Below are 24695 nucleotides of genomic sequence, written 5' to 3'. Positions count from 1 at the left end.
AGGCTAGCTTTGGTTGTGTTGAACTGGTTTAGTTGGAAAGCTGTCAGGACAGGAGTCTATTTAAATTGCTTCAAGAACATTCGCACACAGCTCCCTGCTCTGTTATGTAACCGCTGCACTCTGGTGTCATTTTACCTGTGTGTCTCCAGGTCTGAGTGTGGGGCTGGGCGATATATTGCGAAGACCGGTATACTGGTATGGATCCACATTTTTACAATACCATCTATAAAGGTATTTTGATACAGTGCTAAATAAATGCAAAGTTCTACAAATTGGACTACGTCACTGTCAATTTTGTCCTAGTTTGGTTGAGTATAAAACCATCAGAACCGACAAAGACCAATAAAATCCCTTAGAATTAATGTGTGGCCTTTCTAGTGTCATGCATTACTCATAAAGCCTATTAAGAACTTTTAATATTCTGAAAAATTAAAATACCCTCAAATACCGCCGTACCGTGAAAAATATTGTGATATGATATTTTGTCCATATTGTCCAGCCCTAGCTGAGTAGGTTACCTAGCGATACATAACATGCTGACCAGACCAGACGTGTCGCTTACGCCAGCGATGCAAAATACATTTACACATACATGTTATTCAATCATTGCACCCACAATGCTCTCGAGCGTCTGGGTGGCCAGGCGCTAAAATAGAACTTGGTTCTATTTGTGACGCTCGACGCGCTGCAAGTCCTGCCTCTCCCATCTCCTCATTGGTTTTTAGGAGCATATACTCATGTGGGTGATTGAAAGCTGAACTGAGGTCCACACTCCGGTAGGTTGTGGCATTTCAGGTAAAATAACAATCCAATGTTTATATCCCAGGACAAATTAGCTAGCAACAGCAAGCTAGCTAGCTTAATTTCCATAAATGTTTAATGCTTTTTGACCTGTCCCCAAATTAATATAATTTGGTTCTGAGTTTGTTTTGATATTTCAACCTGCGTGTTCTGATTGCGTCTGGTGTGGGGTGGTGCATGCAAACGCACGCGTGCGGTCTGGTCAGCATGTAAGACATCTGTTTCACCTGGGCCTACTGTCGCTTTCCAGAGTGACTAGGCTGCGCTAGAACATTCCACTCCTGTGTTCGAAAGCTACATTTTCATTGAGTTTGAAATAGATTTCAGCTGGATGAATTGAGTGAACATTACAGAAGTGTCACATTCAAGTCAAAAGGTAGTCTGTTGGGTAAACTGTTTCAATTTCCACAACTGAAGGGTCACTGTGAAATTGAGCATTTTCTGGATGTAGAAAAAGGAATGGCCTTTTTGTGGAAAGATTCTTCATGTAAATTTCAATATTAAAAATGATTTCATCTGGATGAATGATTATTGGAAAATGTAAGATTCAGTCCTCCTTGAAGACACCAGGCTTGTAGCTGTTCATATAGATGGTAGAGTCGTTAGTCCTAGTTTCATTTCATGCCTAGTTTCATTTTTTTTTTATAGTGGACTCATAGAATATGGTAGGATCTATCCTATTTACATAAACCTACTCAGTTTCACTGCATAGTACTGCTCGTCCTCCCCTGGCCTCGACGTGGAGCATCTGTTGATGTTGGAAACGTCTTCAGCAGAAGGTCAGATAGGCATGTGCTCCATGCGACTCCTGTGTGGGGTTATGACCAGAGCACAATTGCAAAATTTGAGCAATATGGTAGGCTTACAGTGATTGGCCAGTCTAGTGACAGCGTTTTGTTCTGTGAGCAAAGCATCCGGTTTCACACTTTGCATACTGTAGTAAAATGAACCTTCCTATTGAAGGCTAATGGCCCTGTCTCTCTGAGCCAGTGCTCCTGTGTTCTTGTTGGTGTTTAGGCTGTTTCTTATGGCAGTGCTGTATAGATGAACTGTGTAGGCTGTGCAGTGCACTGTAAGTGGCTTTGGATAAGAACATCAGTTAAATTCATTTCAGGCTTCTCAGTTGCATTGATTAGAGAACCTGACCGAGCAGATTATGTGTTTGGTTTGTGTGTCGGATGAGAGAAAAAGAGACGGATATCTGACACAGCGAGAAATAAAGCAACATAAATAAGCAGAAGTGCTTGCTGGTAGAGTTCAGTTCTCTCTTTTCATCTGCCTCTGTTGATGTGTGTTTGTGTTACTAGCACGTGCCTATGTGGGGGATTATTAGACCTGTTGCAATGGAAAATTCACTTCAAGGGATGGAATCTCCAAACCTGTCACCTAATACAACATGAACAGATTTGTATCTGTAATTTGCTTAGTTTGTATAGAAGCTTATCCTATGAGAGATTTGAAAGTGGGATGGTGTGTGTGTGTGGCCATTTTGTTGAAGTTGTTGTTGAATGTGAAGGCTTTAGGCACTCCTCAGAGGCAGATTGTTAAGTTATTCAAGTTTGACCCTCATTCTCTTCTGCTCTTCATACAAATACTTTTGGGAAAGACTTCTCACCTCTTCCGGTGCTGAGATACACTTAGGATTGAATGATCCTGATGATAGCTTTAGGGGTTATTCTAGTATTATATTGGTTAGGGTACAAGCCCTGAGGGTATGGACCTATCCTGCTGTAGTATTCTTTGCCGTTAGCACATGGTCTTCACATTTCAAGGTTTTGTTTGGGCTTCTCATCTGACGCCAAGGTGAGACGTGTGCTGTGAACAACACTGGCTGCAGTGGCTGTGTGTGTCTAGTGTTCTGAAGCCATTATCCGCAGTAGCTTCTCAGCTCTGTTGCTCATGGTTCTGGTAAAACCCCAGTGGTAGTTTACAGACTTGACTGACTGAGGAGAGTACATTCAGTCATGAGTCATGCTGTAGAATTCACTGGCAGGCAGCAGAGCAGACTGTCTGGGACACCCAAAGAATAGAGAATGTTAGGTCATTGCTGCAAACTAATCTGCCCTCAACCAACACAACGGTATTTGCCAAAAGATCAGTCAATGCTCTGGATTAACGGCAAAGCAGGTTTTGTGTGAAAATGTACTGACTTGTAACTGCTGTGGAATTAAAAGTTATTGAAGAGGATTGATACGGTCAGAATAAACTATAGTTCACTAGCTCAGTCTGACTTCTGCACGACAGAGCAAAAGATCTGTCAATGTATCTACTAGCTTGGTGCCAGTGAATAAAGTAGCCTAATATTGGTTCAGTCAGGTTCCCTGATGCAGCTGCCTGCCAGTGAATATTGGGATATATGTTTTGGCCATAGTCTATCAACATTTCTGGATGCTGTCATATTCACACTGTTTTTTACCAAGCTGGATTTCCTTGTCAGCCAGTCCAGGAAACACTGCACAGTTTGATGATGTGACAACATGGCATGTCACCGTACTCTTCACGACAGTAAGTGACGCTGGCTAGGGTCAGAACTTCCTGTTGCCCAAGTCCTCTTAGATGGGTGCAAGAGAGGCTATATTTCAAGCATTTATGAACAGAGATATTCCAACCATACACATTGGTAAGAGGGACATAGATTTTGTCACTGGTAACAATTCATATGCCATCATATTTTTCTTGAGGTTACAGTGAGATTATACTCTATGGACAGATCCAGCCTGAGTGAAACACTCATCACAGGCAGAGAGAGTAAGTCTGAGAGGGAGTTATGGGGTGGAGGGCATTGTGCAAAGACGGAATGCGTGGTGGCTGGATGGTGCAACCCTGACCAATCATCATTCCTCCCCACCCTGGGGACCGAAACTGCAAATCTTAGCAGGATGCCTCCTATTGTTTTGTTATGCCGCACACTAGTCATGTGATCAGAGGCGAACATAGACACAAACCGCCCCCAAGCACTGTCCAGCCTTTCTCAAAGACGGAAGTGGTTCACATTTGTCTACAGTGGTATGCCCATAGACACAGATGGTACAGATTGCCATGTAGCCTATTAGAATGACTTATATATGTTAGCACTCATGCTAACCTACGCTTACAGGCTTTTATTGGCCTGTATGCATTTCTTGTAGGTTGCCATACTGACCTAATATCTCAGGGCTGGCCTCACCTTGCCCAGTGATGCACAGGAAACTGAGTGTGCCTCCAGGCTGCCATCACATGACTGGGTCTGGACTACTTTCCTCTGAAGGAGGTGAAGCCTTGAGCCTGAAATTCTTTCTCTCTTGACCAGCTTCCTTTAGAAGGACATGGTTGAGAGCGAGAGAACTTAGACTAGAAACAGGTATAGCATACTTGTTGGGTGTACTGGTGTGTTCATATCACTTCCTGTTGTTGTAGTTGTGGGCTATGACACGACCTGTATCTCTTACTTGACTATGACTAATTCTGTTTTGACCCAGCAGCACTTTCCATTTATTTCAGCTGGTTGAATGTTATTTTGTGGAACATTTGAGATTCTATCCATTCCCTATTGTTTACACTCAAACGGATCCAATCTCTCACACTTGATTATTCTGGCCTTCACCCTCCAGGGTTCTCATGGCCCACACAGAACATTGTTGTAGCAACAAACAAGTAAAAATCACAGGCTTATAGTCACTTGTTTTTTGTTGTTTGGCGTTTTTGCTGTTGTTCAGTTTCACCTCAAAGACTTGTCTGTGACCCTACTCTGTTGGACTGCGACACTGCTACAACATGCATTCTGCGTTGTGTCATTAGAAAAGGTGTGGATTGAACCATGGACAGTTTGGTTTTAGGAAAACGGTGCAGAAGGACATCCTAGCTTGGAGAGTTATTTTTGATATCAAGGTGATTTGGTTTTATTGGGGTTAGAGTATCCCCAGCCGCGCCCCCCACACACCATTCCAGTCTCCCTATGTATGTATCAGCGACACCATCTCGTCCTCCGCCCTCAGCCTTCATCCCTCTATCTGAATGCATTGGCGTGGCAATCGGACGGAGAGAGAGAATCGATGGGATCTCCTTGAAAGGGGAAAATGGAAAAGGGCGGGGGCGGGGGAAAGAGAGAAACCCAGATTGTGAGGTTGGCTAAAAATGAGAGAAATATACCAACACTAGACACAAGGGGGTTGGGCTCGGGTGTGGAAAGGAGAGGGAGCCGAATTGATTTGTTTTTGGGGAGGGGGAGATGAAGGGAAGGAGGCTAACTTGAGGGCTTGTCACACCCAGCGGGATAGGGATGCAGGCAGGGACAATGGAGCTTGGTTGGAGACGATGCCCAATAGGAGCTCTCCTCCTTCCCGTGGGAGCGAACGAGCGAGGGACACGACATGGGAACAGGTGGATTAGAGGAGTGATAAACCAGACTGGTTGAGGGGGATGGGGGGGTTGAAAGGGCTCTGCCAAGAGTAGTCTGATGCAGCACCAAATGCTCTGTTTCACCTGATGTGCTGATCTGGGGTTAAGGCTTGTGCGCTTGCGTGTGCATTGCACATTTATGGTAGTGTGAGTTGGTGTCTGCGTGTTTGTGTTCTTTAAAAAAAAAATGTTTGCTGCAACTCCCCAACGGGCTCGGGAAGGGCAAAGGTCGAGCCATGCGTCCTACGAAACATTACCTGCCAAACCGCGCTTCTTAACACCCGCCCGCTTAACCCAGAAGCCAGCTGCACCAATGTATCAGAGGAAACACCGTTCAGCTGACGACTGAAGTCATCCTGCAGGCGCCCGGCCTGCCACAAGGAGTTGCTAGAGCGGGATGAGCCAAGTAAAGCCCTTCCGGCCAAACCCTCCCCTAACCCGGACGATGCTGGGCCAACTGTGCGCCGCCCCATGAGACTCCTGGTCACGGCTGGTAATGACGTGTGTGTTTTAAAGAAAGACAGTTGGTCTCAGTCAGGCAGCGAGATCTCTCCTGGGAATGAGTGGGCACTATTCTGTCGGTAGGTTATACACTATGCCTTCCCTGTGCTAGCCTGGCTGTGGTCTTAAGCTGGGAACTGGTTGTGCTCAGGGATACTGATGAGATTGTGGGCCTCACCCCGCCTGCATCTGTCTTTTCAATCTCACGTCTATCTCTCTGGGTGCATTGAATAGTCCTTTGAGGCAATTTAAAGTTCCTAATGCCTTAAGTGACCTAGACGTTTTTGACAGGTAGCAAGGAAAACCGCTTTCAGATTTATTGAATGATAAAGGGAAGGACGCTCTATTAGTCCTTACCTACGTTAATTTGCCAAGGATGAAGATGAGTAGTCTTTGTGGAAGTGTTGTTGATTAATGTCGTCATAACTCCGCCTAAAGATAATGTCGTGGTTTGACTGTAAACTAATTTTGGGACGTTCTCTGAAACATTGGCGTAACACGATTTATATACCACAAAATCATAATTATCTTCATTATAGTGAGTTCCTCTGTAAATATGGATACATCGTCAAATGTTGCTTCATTCATGATTTATATTTCAGTTTATAGACATCAGAGTGAACGAGGAGTAAATGAGGACGGTTTGATTCATTCAAACGCGAACCTCTTCTCGCTTTTCCTTTTCCTACCCGCTTTCCCTTGAACACTGATCTTTTCAAATGAGGTCAAGGTAAAGTCACTAGGAAAGGAAAAAGGTCACATCTTAGAAACCACCCGAATGCACCCCCCTCCTGCCCTATTCCGTTAGGGGCCCCACATGTCCCTTCCCTCACCACACCTTACCTAAATGATTCAGTTGATGAAAAATATTTTAACCTTGTCCCTCCACTTCTCCCTTCCCTCCTCCCTCTCTTTTTCTTAATTCTCCTGCATTGGCACTGTATCATAAAGTCATTAGTGACACTACATTGTAAAGTGTACTCTCTCTGAAATGACACTTGCTTCAGGGACACCATGCTGTGACTCTTATCCAAACTATTCTCAATGTCGATAGTTATTTGAAATTATTCTACCAAATGCTGTCATAGATTGTGTTATCCAATCTCTCCGTTTATGCTTTGTTGACTTGGAACATGCTGCGATGGGTAACCCAACGAGCCAGGGCACCGTGTAGGAGGAATGTTGAGCCGTCATGTCGCGTTGGCGTGTGAACGCAGCTTGCCGTGCGCTACAGTGTAGTGTTGAGCATTCCAGAGCAGATCGATTAGGAGATGCCAAATTGGGCCACGGCACTTGTTTCTATTCTATGACCTGAGGAGCATGCGTGTGAAGAATGCCAGCAATGTGGGATGGAATGAGATTAGCTGCCTTCCTTGGCTTCCATAGGCCTCATGAGCCACTGCTAACCCCTACGTGTTAATGTGTTAGCCTGTTAGCTAGCTTGGTGCTGCTCAGTATTTACTATCAGCCCAATAGCGTTATCTTTTCCCATCAACAGGTTTTTCTCAACCGACACTGATGCATTACTCATGGCCACTCAACAATCGACATGAACAATTCCATTACACAAAACCATTACAAATGTTGCCTTTGGTAGTTTCAGACGTGTAGACATTTGGGGGTTCTAGATCACCTGAATTTCTTAGATGATGTGTGCTTAAATCACTTGTATGTGTTCAAGAATCATCTATTGGCCCAGAATGTGATTTCACGCCATTGGTGTCAAGATGCGATGCAGCTAGATTGTTTTGCATTTTGTTTATGACCCCTCTCTCTTTTCCCAGCATACCTCTCTCTCGACGAGCCGTTCAGAGAAGAGCACCGGTTGGTCGAGCAGATCACTCGGAGCACGATGCCGGAACTCTATCGCCTCGTGTTCGGACGAGCAGCCGCACATCGGCAACTACCGTCTGCTCAAGACCATCGGCAAGGGCAACTTCGCCAAGGTCAAGCTGGCCAGGCACATCTTGACGGGCAAAGAGGTGAGACTGGACTGGGCTGGAGGTGTGGATGGGCTAGACTGAGGGGTGAGGCTTGACTGGGCTGGGGGGCTGGAGGTGTGGATGGGCTAGACTGAGGGGTGAGGCTTGATTGGGCTGGGGGGCTGGAGGTGTGGATGGGCTAGACTGAGGGGTGAGGCTGGACTGAGGGGTGGGCTGGACTGGGCTTGGGAGCTGGAGGTGTGGATGGGCTAGACTGAGGGGTGAGGCTGGGGTAGAGAAGTGGGTACTTGACTAAAGAATGGGGTTAGGCTGGTAGGAATAGTGCACACGGCCAGTGAGGTTTGTAATAGGCCATTTGACAGGCTGGTTGTGGTGAGAGCATGGAACATATGGGATGGATGGATGGTAGTTGTAGTTTTAGAGATTATCCCTTACATTTTGGACAGAACAAGACTGGGTTTGTTCTAGTCTGTCATGACTTTTAAGGCCTGTGTAGTTGTAAACATAATTTAACGTTAGCCCAAGTCATGACCCACGTTTTTAGGTGTATAATTACACAGGATTGCCATAAAGTTCAACCTAATGACATGGAATGGGATCATTTGGAGGGCAGTGTGTAGTGAACCATATACATTTACAGTCCTAGTCTCACTCACACTTTAACCGAGACAAATCACGCTGTTAACCCATTTATGGGGCCTTATGGCCTGTTGGTTTGTTTTGGAGTTTGAGCTTTGAGATCTACTAATGCTCTTGAATATGTCACTGTTTTTCTATCACTGATGGTAATGATTTGTCTCTCGCCGTTTCAGGTTGCAATAAAGATCATTGACAAAAACCAGCTCAACCCGACCAGCCTACAGAAGGTGAGTGCTGTTGTGTGGTTGTCATGAGAAACAGTTTGGAGATGCAATGATTAAAAGTCTTGTCCGGCAACGAGGCCTAACAAAGCATGCGATGTCACACAGTTTTGCAAGACACAAACAGCATCAAGAGGCATTGAGAACCATTCTCTTCATGTCATTTGAGATAATGATGGTTTGCTTGAATGTAACAGCTTGAATGTAACCTTCCTAACATCATGGTTTTTGTTTTGATATTGACTATATTATGCTGACCTGCGCTCTGTCTGCACTCTATTCCTACACAACTGATAACTTTCTCAACACCTAGGCTACTATCTAGGCTAAACAACTAGGCTAATATCAATATACCGTGACAGCAAGTGGACTCCTGTGTGATTGTTTTGGTGGACATTTGGCCAGTGAGATGATGAAATGGCCTGACCTTTGACCTAGTTCTAAGTTCTAGGAGGCTTATAGTGTCTGGGATGTTTTGATGGTTTTGCTGTCGTACTTGCTATCCAGAATCCTTGGGGTGTCCCTACCCCATTGAAGTTAACATTTAAAATGGTTAAGGTTAGTGTTATGGTTGGGGTAAGGCAGGGCTTCCCAAACTCGGTCCTCGGGACCCCAAGGGGTGCACGTTTTGGTTTTTGCCCTCGCACTACTCAGCTGATTCAAATAATCAACTAAACATCAAGCTTTGATCATTTGAATCAGCTGTGTAGTGTTAGGACAAAAAACAAAAATGTGCACCACCTTGGGCTCCTGAGGACCGAGTTTGGGAAACACTGGGGTAGGTGTCAGGTTTTAGGGTAGGGACATCCCAAGGATCCCGGATTGCACTAATAATTTTGCTGCATACATACCAGCGATTTTAGGGTCATTTAAAGGGGAAGTTCGGGATTTTACCATTTGGATTTGAGATGGTTCCTAACCGTGAAAGTAGTCTATTTCTCAGATACAGGAGAAACTGTTATCCATTGGGGATGTAGCGATTCACACTGTCAGCATTCTAATGCTAAAATGGCTTGTGTGATATTAGGCTTTATTAGTTGAACCTATGTCATTTGCTAGGTTATTGTTATCTATGCTCTGTTTAAAGCGCGGCTTGGCGGGTCATGTTTCGGAGGACGCATGACTCGACCGTCGCCTCTCCCGAGCCCGTTGGGGAGTTGCAGCCATAAGACAAGATCGTAGTAACGAAATTGGGAAGAAAAAGGGGGTAAAAATTACACACCAAAAACGAATAAAAAAGTAATCTACTGGAGACACAACTCTCATCTGGCTATACCTGCTGATTGTTCAGGTTCACCATCAGCAATAGTTTTGGTAGTTTTGCTTTAAACAATCAATGTATATGGTCATTTCTTTTATATACAGGATAAAGTTGATAATTTCATAACAAGGACAGCAATCACGTGCGAGGCGCACTGCATAGCCGAAGCGAGAGGAGAAGAGAAGATCACTTCATAAAAACTTCCAAACGGTCATAACCATTCGATTTTGAGTTGGGGGTGACATCCAAAATTGTGCTATATATTCATTGGCTATGTCATAGCTAATTTGTAAACAATAAATATTGATACATTACTAGCTAAAACACTTAAACTGCAAAAATGACAAGTTAATTAGAAGGTGATGGTGATTTCAGAACCAAAGTGGGGGGACAAAAAACAGTCTACATTGCCCCAATAATCTGATAGTGGTAGTGGGGTGGTAGATGTCTAGTCTGATAGTGGTAGTGGGGTGGTAGATGTCTAGTCTGATAGTGGTAGTGGGGTGGTAGATGTCTAGTCTGATAGTGGTAGTGGGGTGGTAGATGTCTAGTCTGATAGTGGTAGTGGGGTGGTAGATGTCTAGTCTCGTAGTGGTAGTGGGGTGGTAGATGTCTAGTCTCGTAGTGGTAGTGGGGTGGTAGATGTCTAGTCTGATAGTGGTAGTGGGGTGGTAGATGTCTAGTCTGATAGTGGTAGTGGGGTGGTAGATGTCTAGTCTGATAGTGGTAGTGGGGTGGTAGATGTCTAGTCTGATAGTGGTAGTGGGGTGGTAGATGTCTAGTCTGATAGTGGTAGTGGGGTGGTAGATGTCTAGTCTGATAGTGGTAGTGGGGTGGTAGATGTCTAGTCTCATAGTGGTAGTGGGGTGGTAGATGTCTAGTCTGATAGTGGTAGTGGGGTGGTAGATGTCTAGTCTGATAGTGGTAGTGGGGTGGTAGATGTCTAGTCTGATAGTGGTAGTGGGGTGGTAGATGTCTAGTCTCATAGTGGTAGTGGGGTGGTAGATGTCTAGTCTGATAGTGGTAGTGGGGTGGTAGATGCCTAGTCTGATAGTGGTAGTGGGGTGGTAGATGTCTAGTCTCCCTTATGGCACTGCTCAGGTGCTTACAGTACATTCAGCAAAGACATACATCATTTACACACCACACAAACACACACACATTCTCTAATCGCACCCAATCGTTTGAAACCAAAACATGTCGTTCCTGTATCGGAGTCCATGTATTTAGATGCGTATTGAATCTTCTTAAAAGGGAAATATGCACATCCCTATAATCCATAGTTCTGTTTTCTCTAAACAGCCATTACAAACTTCAGCTAACTTTAGCCACCACTAGCTACAAATCTATGGGAGTGATGGGGGCAATGATTTTGGAACATTGACAACTATGCAATGATAATGTTGCTGTCCATATGAGAGAGAACTGTAGGACTGTGCTGCTGTATCATGTGTTGCCCCTCAGTGGAACTAAGTGGATTTCTATTTAAGCATGGAGCGATGCACATAACTGTCCAGTGTGCTCAGAGATCATGGGCAGACGGAGCCTATGTATAGATACATTGCATAGAGAAGCTGTAATCAGATTAGTATGCTGGCCCGACCTCGTATGACTGTAGTAGGCTTTCTTCAGACAAAACCAATGGAGGACAGAGACATGTATTGAATCGTGTATGTATGTCCCTCCACATTTTGAGGCAATTGAACAGCAGGCTTGAGCTTGGTTTGACCACACATCATACAGGCTTATTCCCATTGTGCATCCCGTTTTTACCCTATTCCCTAAAGTGCATTTGGAAAGTATTCAAACCCCTTGACTTTTTCTACATTTTGTTACATTACAGCCTTATTCTAAAATGGATTAAAAAATAAATAATCCTCATCAGTCTACACATAATACCCCATAATGACAAAGCGAAAACAGGTTTTTTGAAATGTATTAAAAATAAAAGACAGAAATACCTTATTTACATAAGTATTCACACTCTTTGCTATGAGTCTCAAAATTGAGCTCAGGTGCATCCTGTTTCCATTGATCATCCTTGAGATGTTTCTACAACTTGATTGGAGTCCTCCTGCGGTAAATTCAATTGATTGGACATAATTTAGAAAGGCACAGACCTGTCTATATAATGTCCCACAGTTGACAGTGCATGCCAGAGCAAAAACCAAGCCATGAGGACGAAGGAATTGTCTGTAGAGCTCCAAGACAGGATTGTGTCGAGGCACAGACCTGGGGAAAGGTACCAAAAATGTCTGCAGCATTAAAGGTCCCCAAGAACACAGTGGGCTCCATCATTCTTAAATGGAAGAAGTTTGGAACCACCGAGACTCCTCCTAGAGCTGGCCACCTGGCCAAACTAAGCAATCGGGGGAGAAGAGCCTTGGTCAGGGAGGTGACCAACAACCCAATGGTCACTCTGACAGAGCTCCAGAGTTCCTCTGTGGAGATGGGAGAACCTTCCAGAAGGACAACCATCTCTGCAGCACTCCACCAATCAGGCTTTTATGGTAGAGTGGCCAGACGGAAGCCACTCCTCAGTAAAAGGCACATGACATCCCGCTTGGAGTTGGACAAAAGGCACCTAAAGGACTCAGACCATGAGAAACAAGATTCTCTGGCCTGATGAAACTAAGATTGAACTCTTTGGCCTGAATGCTAAGCGTCAAGTCTGCTCCAGAGTACTCAGGACCTCAGACTGGGGCGAAGGTTCACCTTCCAACAGGACAACGACCCTAAGCACACAGCCAAGACAACGCAGGAGTGGCTTTGGGACAAGTCTCTGAACGTCCTTGAGTGGTCCAGCCATAGCCCGGACTTGAACCCGATCAAACATCTCTGGAGAGACCTGAAAATAGCTGTGCAGCAACGCTCCCAATCCAACCTGACAGAACTTGAGAGGATCTGCAGCGAAGAATGGGAGAAGCTCCCCAAATACAGGTGTGCCAAGCTTGTAGTGTCATACCCAAGAAATCTTGAGGCTGTAATCAATGCCAAAGGTGCTTCAACAAAGTACTGAGTAAAGGGTCTGAATACTTATGTAAATGGGATATTTAATTGTTTTATTTTTAAGAAATGTGCTAAAATTTCTAAACAGTGTTTGCTTTGTCATTATGGAGTATTGTGTTATGATTGATGAGGGACAACAACGATTTAATCAATTTTAGAATAAGGCTGTAACGTAACAACATGTGGAAAAAAGTGAAGGGGTCTGAATGCTTTCCGAATGCACTGTATAGTGCACTATATAGGGAATAGGGTGCCATTTGAGACGCAACTCCAGTCACCCATCATAATCAGTCCAGTTGCTAATGAGAGGGTCCATACGTGCTGATGAGCATGGTGAGGCATTCACACCTCCCATGTGAGAATTGATGCGGATGACATCACACTCATGCTTCCCTGTTGCTAGGCGAACATGTTTTGATCAACCATCTTCTCACAGACATCTGACGAGGTGATCTTTGTCTGTTGCACATATTCGGACCAAACCGTCATCTGTTGACCAAACTTTAGCCTCGTTGTGCTTCCACCCTGTCAGCACACCAGGAGCAGGCTCTTACTTAGGACAATTGAATCCATTTAAAACACACAGCTATCGATTGTGGCTCTGTGTAAGGTATTATTTGTCAGCCGCGGATACAGATATGGCTGGCACCAGCCACTGCAAATTATACTGTTCACAATTAGTTAGCTACTATCGCTTTGCAGACATCCTGTAAAGTTAACATATTTGTAGACATTTTGTAATTGTTGCAAGAAACTCCCGCCTTCAAGTTTTCATTGATCAAGTGGCCACCATAGGGTTAAATCGGTTTCGATTAGTATATCCATTTTGGACTTTTAAAGTAGTTATATACTGTAGCCATTGATTCTTGAAGAATATATCTTATAAATGCCGGCTGGTCCAGGCTGAGTCCCAAATGGCACCCTGTTCCCTATATAGTGCACTACTTTTGTTGGGAATAGAGGGCCATTAACGATGCACCCCCAGTGTTGAGTGGTTGCCTGGTGGGGACTGGGGATGGATGCAGGCAGGGAGGGAGGGGGACGGGGGGCATTTTGTGATCTCTGCATGCAGAGGTGCACTGGTGGATGGATACTGCTGCAGTAGCGCAACGGGCAGACGGTTGTCCTGTCAGCACTATTCTCCTCCCATTCAGGACACACTAGACCAGAGCACCAGGTGACTCTCTCTCTCTCTCTCTCTCTCTCTCTCTCTCGCTCTCTCTCTCTCTCTCTCTCTTGTATTGCAACACTCCCCTGTCCCACCCTGTCTTTTTTTCGCCCTCCCTCTCTCATCGCACACTCTGACCTCCTCTCTATTAGTCACCTGCCCCACTTTATTCCTACTTTATTTATTGTCTCTATCCATCCCTCCCTCCCTTCTCTCTTCAGGCGATGCAGGGTAACCACAGATGTACTCTCTGGAGACTGGGCCCCACACATTAGCTAGTGTCCCACACCCAAGCGGTGGCAGGTGATTTAAGGGCCCAGGCTCCGCCCCCTCCCAGCCAGCTGCCATGCTGCAGTACTCTTGGGGTAATCTGGTTGCAATCTGCAGGCTTTAATCTGACAGTGACAGCAGGGCTGCAGCAGCAATGCTCCATGTTGGCCCACCGCCCCCCTAAACTCACTCACTCTCCCTCTAATCCCATTAGGGGCTGCATGGGGGATCCCCGGCAGCTGAAACACACACACACAGTGTATTTTCCCAGCAGCTTCAGCATGGTCCACAGAGCCATTCGGGAGGCAGCCATCCGACGCTGGGAGAGGGATGCAGGCAGGGACGAGGCGGGAGGAGTTGTTATCCCTCTATCAGGCCCCTTCAGTCAGGAGCAGCATTCCAGACAGACGAACAATGGGGTCAGCCGAACCTAGAAGGGGTGGGGGCCTCCAGGGGGCCAGGGTACTGGAGCTGGGATCCTGAGAAAGCAAGCGACCATGAGATGAGGCAGAACCAAAGAGCACAGACGGAGTGTGTGTGTGTGTGCCCGCGTTGGTGTGTGTGTTGTAGAGAAAGGGATATTTTATTTGTATTTATTTTATTTATTTAAACTTTATTTAACTAGGCAAGTCAGTTAAGATTAAATTCTTATTTACAATGACGGCCTACCCCGGCCAAACCCGGACGACGCTGGGCCAATTGTGCGCCGCATTATGGGACTCCCAATCACGGCCGGATGTGATGCAGCCTAGAATCGAACCAGGGACTGCAGTGACGCCTCTAGCACTGAGATGCAGTGCCTTAGCCCGCTGCGGCACTCGAGATAATGATGCCGCCTGACAGTATGTTTGTGTATCAGAGGGTAGTGTGTATCATTAAGATATTAAAATAATTAATACAGATGGGGGCGGGATATTTTCCCACACTGTTGAAGGATGATGGGAAGAGGGGTTTTCATTCTGTTCATCCAGGGGTCAGAATATATGCAGTAATCCAGTTTATTAATTGTTGCCCATGGAGTGCGTCCTAAATGGCACCCTATTCCCTTCAGAAAGTATTCATACTCCTTGACTTTTTCCACACTTTGTTGTGTAACAGCCTGAATTTAAAATGGATTCAATTGAGATTTTGTATCACTGGCCTAAACACAATACCCCATAATGTCAGAGTGGAATTATGTTTTTCAGAATTGTTACAAATTAATAACAAAAGGAAAAACTGAAATGTCTTGAGTCAATAAGTATTCAACCCCTTTGTTATGACAAGCCTAAATAAGTTCAGGAGTAAACGTTTGCTTAACAAGTCACATAATAAGTTGCATGGACTCTGTGTGCAATAATAGTGTTTAACATGATTTTTGAATGACTACCTCATCTCTGTACCCCAGACAATTATCTGTAAGATCTTTTAGTCGAGCAGTGAATTTCATACACAGATTCAATCACAAAGACCAGGGAGGTATTCCAATACCTCACAAAGAAGGGCACCTATTGGTAGTTGAAAAAAAGAAAAGCATGGTGAAGTTATTAATTACACTTTGGATGGTGTATCAATACACCTAGTCAGACACAGGCGTCCTTCCTAACTCAGTTGTCTGAGAGGAAGGAAACCGCTCAGGGATTTTACCATGAGGCCAATGGTGACTTTAAAACAGTTACTGAGTTTAATGGCTGTGATAGGAGAAAACTGAGGATGGATCAACAACATTGTAGTTACTACACAATACTAACCTAAAAGACAGAGTGAAACGATGGAAGCATGTACAGAATACAAATATTCCAAAACACGTATCCTGTTTGCAACAAATCACTATAGTAAAACTGAAGAAAACAAATGTGGCATAGAAATTAACTTTGTCCTGAATACAAAGTGTTATGTTTGGGGCAAATCCAATTCAACACATCACTGAGTACCACTCTTCATATTTTCAAGCATGGTGGTGGCTGCATCATGTTATGGGTATGCTTGTCATCGGCAAGGACTAGGGAGTTTAGGATAAAAAATAAACAGAATAGTGCTAACAGGCAAAACACTAGAGGAAACCTGGTTCAGTCTGCTTTCCAACAGACACAGGGAGACAACTTCACCTTTCAGCAGGACAATAACCTAAAACACAAGGCCAAATATACACTGGAGTTGCTTACCAAGATGACATTGAATGTTCCTGAGTGGTCTAGTTACAGTTTTGACTTAAATTGGCTTGAAAATCTATGGCAAGACTTGAAAATGGCCATCTAGCAACAACCAACTTGACAGCTTGAAGAATAAAATAATTATGTGCAAATATTGCAAAATCCAGGTTTGCAAAGCTCTTAGAGACTTACCAGAAAGACTCACAGCTGTAATTGATGACTAAGGTGATTCTAACATGTATTGACTCAGGGATGTGAATACTTATTTACATGAGATAGTTCTGTGTTTCATTTTCAATAAATTAGCAAACATTTCTGAAAACATGTTTTAACTTTTTCATTATGGAGAATTGGGTGTAGATGGGTGAGGGGAAAAAAGTCAATTTAATCAGTTTAGAATTCAGTCTGTAACACAAGAAAATGTGGAATAAGTCAAGGGGTATGAATACTTTCTGAAGGCACTGTAGTACACTACTTTTGACCAGAGCCCTACGGGAATAGGGTGCCATTTTGGGATGCCGACATGGACTGTGGTGTCTTTTTTGTTTGGGATCTATTGATTGTTGTTGCTACCCTTTACAGGAAACAATTGAAATCAGTTGCTGTAGTTCTGGATAGGCATGTGACTTGAATGAGTTTTATTGCTTCTTGCCAAACAAGGTTGTACTACCTCATGCTCTGTGTAGATTTTAATCTGTCAGTCTCTGTGTTACAGTTACATTATAGGACATCCAGTCCTAAACTATGGTCAAATAAACATGAGGTGCAGTCCTGAAAGAAGCTATTGCTTATTATTACCATCCATGAATCATTCAAAAACTTAAATGAAACGTGAATCTAAGTGTGTCCTATCTTAAACTGAAGGTATATTTTAGCTGAGGCTGGCTGGAATTATGCCATACCAATAGTCACCAATGTGTGTTTGAACATTGAACCCAATCTACCCTCCATGCATGTGGGTGCTACACAGGGCAAACTCAATCCAGATGGAAACACCTGTAGGCTCCCGAGTGGCGCAGCGGTCTAAGGCACTGCATCTCAGTGCTAGAGGTGTCACTACAGACCCTGGTTTGATTCCAGGCTGAATCACAACCGGCCGCGTTTGGGAGTCCCATAGGGTGGCGCACAATTGGCCCAGCGTCATCTGGGTTAGCCCGGGGTAGGCCATCATTGTAAATAAGAATTTATTCTTAACTGACTTGCCTAGTTAAATAAAGGGTAATTACATTTTAAAAATTGTCCTGGCCCCTGGGCACCCCTCACCTGAGCCATGGCCCCTGGGGCTGCTGGCCAGACAGATATTGTTGATGCATTATTGGTTCACAAGATACCTTGGAAACCACACAGTCCCATCCAGGCCCAGTGTATTCTCAGGCCCTTCCTTCCAAAGTGACTGTGTGGTTTTAGATGGGCTTGTAACGAGGTCTCTGTTGAGGGGCCATGTTGACAACAGCTGGGGCCTTGGAACACCCCTCACCACAGTGTCCAACATGAAAGGCCTCTCCTCTGCTTAATCACACCCCTTTCCCAGAGGAGCAGCCTGGGTCCCACAGGGACATTAAGGGGGGCTGGGGTGTGTGGGGAGAGGTTTAGAGTAGGGAGGGAGGGGTGGAGGGGTATTCTATTGGTGGGGTGGGGGTTATAGACAGTAGGCTGTGTCACTTGCATCAGATGTTATTGTTTTTGCAGGGAGGGAGGGAACAGTCATTCATGGTCGACGGCTGGGTTGGCTGTTGGTGGATAGACGTCTCTTTCAGAGAAAGAGGAGGTTATTCAGTGGCTCTGCTGAGTCATTTCAGAGGGGAGCCTGTGTGTTCCGTTTACCTCTCTCGCTCGCTTTCTCTCTGGCTCTCTCTCTGGTCACATGACAGTGTGGTCAGGGGGAGGAGGTGTGTGCTTGTGTGCGACTGTACGTGCGCAATGTGGTTGTGTCAAATATTTGTTGAAGCAATTTACAAAAATGTCTGTGTGTGGGTATAGCGAGTGTGTATATGTGTGTGTCCTGTGCAGGCATACTTTGCCTGTGTGTGTGTATGCGACTGTGCGTGTGATTGTTCAGGCGAGAGCTCAGACACAAGGCCTGGATTAAATGGTCCGAGTGAGGCCCGCGAGGATGCGGCCCAGACAAAAACACAGCCTTGTGTTCAACAACTGCCTGTGTCCACCACTGACTGCCCCCCCCACCCCACCCCCCGTAACCTCGACCCACAATGACACACAGAGAGAACGAGAGAGACAGAGACAACTTAGTAAACTGCTTTGTGCAAATCCACATGCAAAACAGGTGAAAAACCAGAGGGAGCTCAGAGTTGATTAATTCTGCCTTGTTGTTCTCTCTCTGTTTTCTGCTTCAGAGCGAGAACGGCTTCCGGTGTGACGCCCGCGGGGACGGACAGGGTGGGAGGGAGGAGGGAGGGAGGCCTGCATTAGACAGATGCATACTGTCGATAGGCTGTCCCACCCCCTGGCCTGTCATGTGCTGTGGGTGGCAGGCAAGGCAGGGCAGAGGTGGGGTGGGGTGGAGTAATTCCTTGGGAAGAGACTGGCCTGGGGATGGGACAAGGACTAGAGAGTCTGGCTTTGGTACCGGGGTTGGCATGGCAACAGTGACGTAGGGCCACTGCCAAGGGAATGGACCAGGAAGTCATTTATGGGCTTGCGAGAGAGGGAGAAAGTGCTAGATAGAAGGGAGGGGGATATGACTGAAGAGAGAAAGAGCAAGGAGGCAGCGGAGGAGGAGAGGAGAGACGGGCTTATCTGATTATTATCTTTAGAGCTCAGGTGAACAGCTGATACGCTCTGTTCTTCTCAATTCAATTACAGACAGTCTCAAGGGATGTGGGACTGTGTTTTGATTTGGATGGTATGTTCACGCATGGAGATGCATCATGTCATTTAAATGATAATAAGACATCCCCTCGGTGGGGTGTGTTTGTGGACACTGAATGTATACTTTGTGGCACTCACAGTAGCTCTGGTCCACATTAGCAGCACTATTATGTAACATGTCTGCTTCACAGAGGCTGATTCTCTCAGACAGCCACATGCCCACCAGCAGATCCATGGTGGTGTCCAGCTGCCCTGCACAGGCATCTAATAACTTTGTCACTGAAAATAACCGTCTAATAACTTTGGCTTTGACAATTGATAACAAGGGAATCAGCGAGTCAGATTTGCCGCCTGAATTGTTTTTTTCAAGAACATGGTTTCTCAGAAGGTTTTTTTCCCTGTACGGTGTTTCATCTCACTAGCCTATATCCTACAGTCATGTATCACTAGCCTATAGTCCACTGTATATTTGTTGGGTTTTGATAAATATTTACATTCAGTGCAGGGTCCTGGATACAAATGCACAATACATTAGTACAACAACACTAAACCAGCCCTCTACTTGAAGTTGAACTTGGTAAACAAAAGTGGGTCTGTGGACACCGCCTGCTTTTTTAAAATCATGTGGCGCAGCGACAAACCGATCAACATCTTGTGTTGCATCACATACTGTGTTTTTGTGTGAACATGTCTCCGTACTGGTTTAGGCAGGTCACTTTGCAGTGCAACAGCACGAAAGGGAGAGCGTGGCTATTGTTCCGACGATAGGAGCTATATTGAGTTTGTCCTCGGGACAATGGGGGCCATTGAATACCAGGAATCTGTTTGGTAATGTCCATGCTGAAGGTTGGCTCATCCAGTCGCCTCAAGCAACACGCATTGTTATGGCATCCTCCATGTATTATTACATCACTACCAGGAAGTAGACAGTTATGCTTACATTATGCTATGATGGAACTTTCCCCCGTAAGTAACACCACAAACAATCTATGTTCATATTTTTTTTACTTCTCCTTCCCCTGGCCATATCCTTAGATATTTTTCCTCGTATTATTTATACGAGCGTAATTTAAATCATTGAATCAGGACACTGTACACCAATCAGCCCAGCTCTGTTCTGTTGGTGCATGTTTATTTGAGACATTAGTCATTTGTTTGCACAGTCCCTGAGGCATACACATTTGAATCGTTCACAGTTTCCTTCTCTCTGTTTCCCTCTGTCCTCAAGGCAACCCAAAATACATAGATAATCCTAGCAACTTTACTCTTGCCAATTCCGTGTGCAGATATCTTGTTTGAAAGCTGCCGTCGAAGGCCGGAATCACAGGATCGAGCATAGGGGGGCTGAGAAAGAGGCATGGTGAAACGCAGCTCCCTGGGTGACGCTATGTGTTTTGGAAGAATGGGCTCAAACTTCTAAGGAAGCTGGCCGCCTTCTCACACAACCATCAGCACATTCCATCCATTGTGTGTGTTTCTTTCCCTATCCTTCCTGTCTTTTTCCCTTACTCTCTTTCCTCCTCTTGTTTCCACTCACACTAATACAATAGGAAATATAACTTTGTGTCTGTCTCTATTTCTGTCTTTATTGAAGTCTTTCTTTTCCCCCTCCCACAAACCCAGCCCTTGTGACACAGTCGCTCACTGATTCCCCTTTACGTGGTCAGAGCAAGCCGATGCCTCGTCACCCAGTCTCAACATATACAGTTGAAAGAGAGGACTCTCTGTGCTGGTGCACACACACACTATAATTATCCCCAAGATGCCGTCAGCGATCCCAGTTCCCCCACTTACAGCAGATGTCACAACCAGGAAAGGAGGCTTGTGAACGTGTTCGAGGGAGGGCCGTGTGTGTGTGGGAATATTTTGGGTGTGAGACTGTGTGTATATACGATTGTGTGTCACCTCATAACCACAGGGCATTGACTCACACACAGCTGCGGCAGACGGTGCCCGTGCCGCACCACCATTGCAGCAACTATGTGATGTGGTGTCCCCACCATTTCTAGAATTAGAAGAGGCTAAAAGCAGCAGCACCTCCTGTGGGGAGGGAGGCTCTGTCGAGGGAGAGAGGTACTCTGTCTAGTCAGGCTGTCCCTGGAGTGGTCCTCTCTCTAATTAGCAGAAAGCTAGCAAGTGTTGGAGGGGGAGGTGCGTCCATTTACCGAAAAGCAGCTGAGCTTCATTATGAATGAATAAATGAGTGACAGTGGTGGAGGCGGGCTAACCTCCTCCTATCCGCCTGTCTGATGTTCAGTTCTTATATTATGAATCAGGGATTGTGATCATCCCCCACTTTCTTGCCTATCTTCATATGCACTATAATATATATATATATATATCAGTGTGACTGTGAAGAGTTCCAATTCTGGGGGAAAAAAATACTTGAATAATGAAATACCATTCTTTTAACTCGCTTCTGCTCTCTCTCTTTCCTCCAGCTCTTCAGAGAGGTACGCATCATGAAAGGCCTCAACCACCCAAATATCGGTAAGTGCCTCGGCTACACTAATCTCCCCAGGGTGTAGAGCCGCAGGGCATACCCCACCCCAGAACATCATCAGCCTAACAGCCATCCTCACGCAATGTTCCCCTTTACTGTCAAAACAGATGCTGAGCAGGAGTCAAGGCATGTGATATGGACAATAGTCCCCCACTGAACTCAAAATGATCCTCCTTTCCAGGGGGATACAGTCCCCCAGACACCCTCGTGCTGCCCCTGTAATGGACAGAGGGTGTTTCCCAAATAGCACCATATTCCCTATGCGCCCTGGTCAAACATAGTGCACTATAAAGGCAATAGGGTGCAGTCGCTCATGTAAAGCCAGGACAAGTAGACTACCTCCATTTATTATAAAGCGCACAGTCACATTTAGTACTGCATGCAGCTGAACCATAAACTGCTGTACCATACTGTTGGCATTTACAGCACATCTCCCTTCTCTAAGGAACACACAGTCAATCACTTTGTGCATTAGGAACTGTGTGTGTTTGTCTGTGCCACTATACTGAGTTGTCTGTGTGTGTGTTACAGTGCAGCTGTTTGAGGTGATCGAGACAGAGAATACGCTCTATCTGATAATGGAGTACGCCAGTGGGGGTGAGCAGAGTACCTCCCCTCAATCAGTATCCCCACTCTCCTCTATTTCTCTTTCTCATCCGTTTTCTCTCCACCCCACCCTCACGCTTTCCCACTCCCCGGTACCTCTGACCCATCGATTGTCTTTTGACCGCCCTCCTCCCTCCCTCTGCACTGTCATTGTCTCTCCCCTTCCTTCATGTTCACTTTCTCCCCATTCTTCTCTTTGCTTGTGCCCCCCCCCCACCTCCCTTCTCTAATCCCCTCTCCGCTCGATTGTCAATTTTTCCTCCCATTCTGTTTCTTGCCAAATAAGGAGCTAAGAGCCAAGCATGTGCCCCCTCCTGATCTCAGCCTCACTGCTTTTCTCACAGTGGATGTGCCCTCTAGCATGAAGCACTTTATTCTGTTTATGAAGCACTGTTTATAAACACAACACACACACTCGTGCACTCAATTATTAAGTCACTCTCAACTCTCTCACACACCACCACATATTCCCAAATACGTGCATGGGTCACAGACATGTAGACATACATGCCCATGCATCCGTCACATCAATAAGGTATCCAGATGTGACAGTGGCTCCCTGTACTTCATAACTTCTCTCGCTCTCTCTCTCTCGTTCTATCACCCTTTGCCTCTTTCTTTCTTTCCCTTTCTCTGCCGCCCTCTCCATTTTTCTCTCTGCCTCTCTCTCTCTCTCTCGCTTTTTCACTTGCTCTTTCTCTCTCTCGTTGCCCCTCGCTTTCTCTTTATTTCTCTCTATCTCTGCCTCTCTCTCCCCCCTCCATCTCTCTCTCTCTGTCATCATCTTCCTCTCACTCCTCTCATCTTTTTGTTAGCCGGTCAATAATCGCTCAGTAAATGACCCAAAGTCAACCATAGGGCCAGGGATCACTGAGATGAATGAGGCCCAATAGGCTCCATGATGAAGATACTGATCCCAGATCAGGCTCAATTTAATAATCCATCTCACTTATGATCCTACAGCTGTGTATGCTGACCTATCCGTACTGCACCTATCCGGTTTATGTTACAATTAAGCATATTTTTTCATATTTGTTTTATGTTCTCCTTAATTCTAACATTGCAATTTCTCTGGTATATTGTGGCATAATGCCGTCATCGCACACACACTCACTCACTCACTTACTGTGTGCCTCATAGAATTACAATATCATTATAGTATAACTCTTCTAAACACACTATATATACAGTAGGGGTGCGCGAATCAGCAGTTTGTTCACCTGCACCGGCCCGCAATTTCTAATAACCCATCCGCAACCGCCCGACTACATGTCGTAAAGTGTAGATCTGAGGTTCGCACCCGACCCTAATCTGCAAATATAGAAAATGTGCTATACAGTCAGAGATGGCAACATTTTTTATAGGCATATGTTACTGCTTATAATTTCCAACATTTTTGCAGGCTATTTGTTAGTCAATGTCTATCAACTTCTATAATTAGATAAATGCAGATTCTCTTCTGTCATTACTTGTTGCCCTGGAAGACTAAAGAAACCCTGCTCACCAGAATAATGTCATAAATTGATAGAATGGATGCTTCAATCTAGCTGACATTGGTAAAGTTTTCTCTTTCATCTCTGCTTCTCTGCTTCACTCGCCGGAAGAAAATGCAATAAATAAATAAATGTTTTAAAAAGGGATTTCCAAATGACATCAGTTTAACCTGTTTTAAGAAAATGTAAAGCTGTGAAACTCCCCTACATGTTTCTGATAAGATTGCAGTAAAGAGTGCACCTTTACAGATGGTCCCTAACTGCAAATTCATTCTTTCAAGATACTGAAAGAAAGAAATCATATTCTAGTGTCAAAATGTACATTTGGTGTATAATTTCACTGTAAGTAATGCTTAATTCTGCAGGAGTTCATGTTATATTTGAGAGGTTATAGACCTACATTCAGTGTCCAGATTTCAGGCTACTATTCCATTTAACCCACCTGAACAGTAGTTCCCTTGACGGGCCATTTGGAAGTCCCCGTCTTGTGACCGTTGAATTTGTATAGCGCCTCATAATCATCACACATAACATAGCCAGCACTGCTATCATCTTACCACTTCACCAAATCGTTCCCCAACATTAGACTACTCTCCTGTCCCTCCCTTCGTTTTATTTTCAACTTTCCATTTCGCAGCTTTTCTCTTATCGAATTAAACTCCCGCATTGTCCTTTTTGCCTCTGTGGACCGAAGTTAACTTTTTCTGCCTAAGTTCTCAAAAGTATTTGGCAATTGGCGTGTAGTCTGCGAGCGTACAGTTAGGCCCTAAAGCTTAATCTGCACACTAACAGCAGATAAAAGTAATGAAAGAAAAACCTTATTGTAGCCTCCAGATATGAATTGCACAAGAATGATACATTTCTGAATGTATCATTTTGTCTTTATTCAACACGTCCACCACCCTCCCTTCATTTCATGACCATTAACCCTCCCGCCCCGCG

General features: G+C 45.0%; 1 protein-coding gene across 4 annotated transcripts in view; it reads left to right on the top strand.

The window, feature by feature from the left end:
- Nucleotides 1-24695, top strand: part of LOC106580867 (MAP/microtubule affinity-regulating kinase 4-like) — a 51423-nt gene that overhangs the window by 8748 nt on the left and 17980 nt on the right. For all 4 annotated transcript variants that reach the window (XM_014162369.3, XM_014162372.3, XM_014162376.3 and 1 more), the window contains exons 2-5: nucleotides 7464-7661; nucleotides 8435-8488; nucleotides 21593-21641; nucleotides 22186-22251. In XM_014162369.3, the coding sequence (XP_014017844.1) occupies nucleotides 7464-7661; nucleotides 8435-8488; nucleotides 21593-21641; nucleotides 22186-22251 (367 nt within the window). The remainder of the gene's footprint in view (nucleotides 1-7463; nucleotides 7662-8434; nucleotides 8489-21592; nucleotides 21642-22185; nucleotides 22252-24695) is intronic.

The sequence above is a fragment of the Salmo salar genome, chromosome 20 (genome assembly GCF_965601325.2).
Source record: "Salmo salar chromosome 20, fSalSal1, whole genome shotgun sequence".
Classification (NCBI taxonomy): Eukaryota; Metazoa; Chordata; class Actinopteri; order Salmoniformes; family Salmonidae; genus Salmo; species Salmo salar.
Note: the sequence above shows the minus strand (reverse complement) of the source record. Positions and strands in the feature narration are given on the sequence as shown.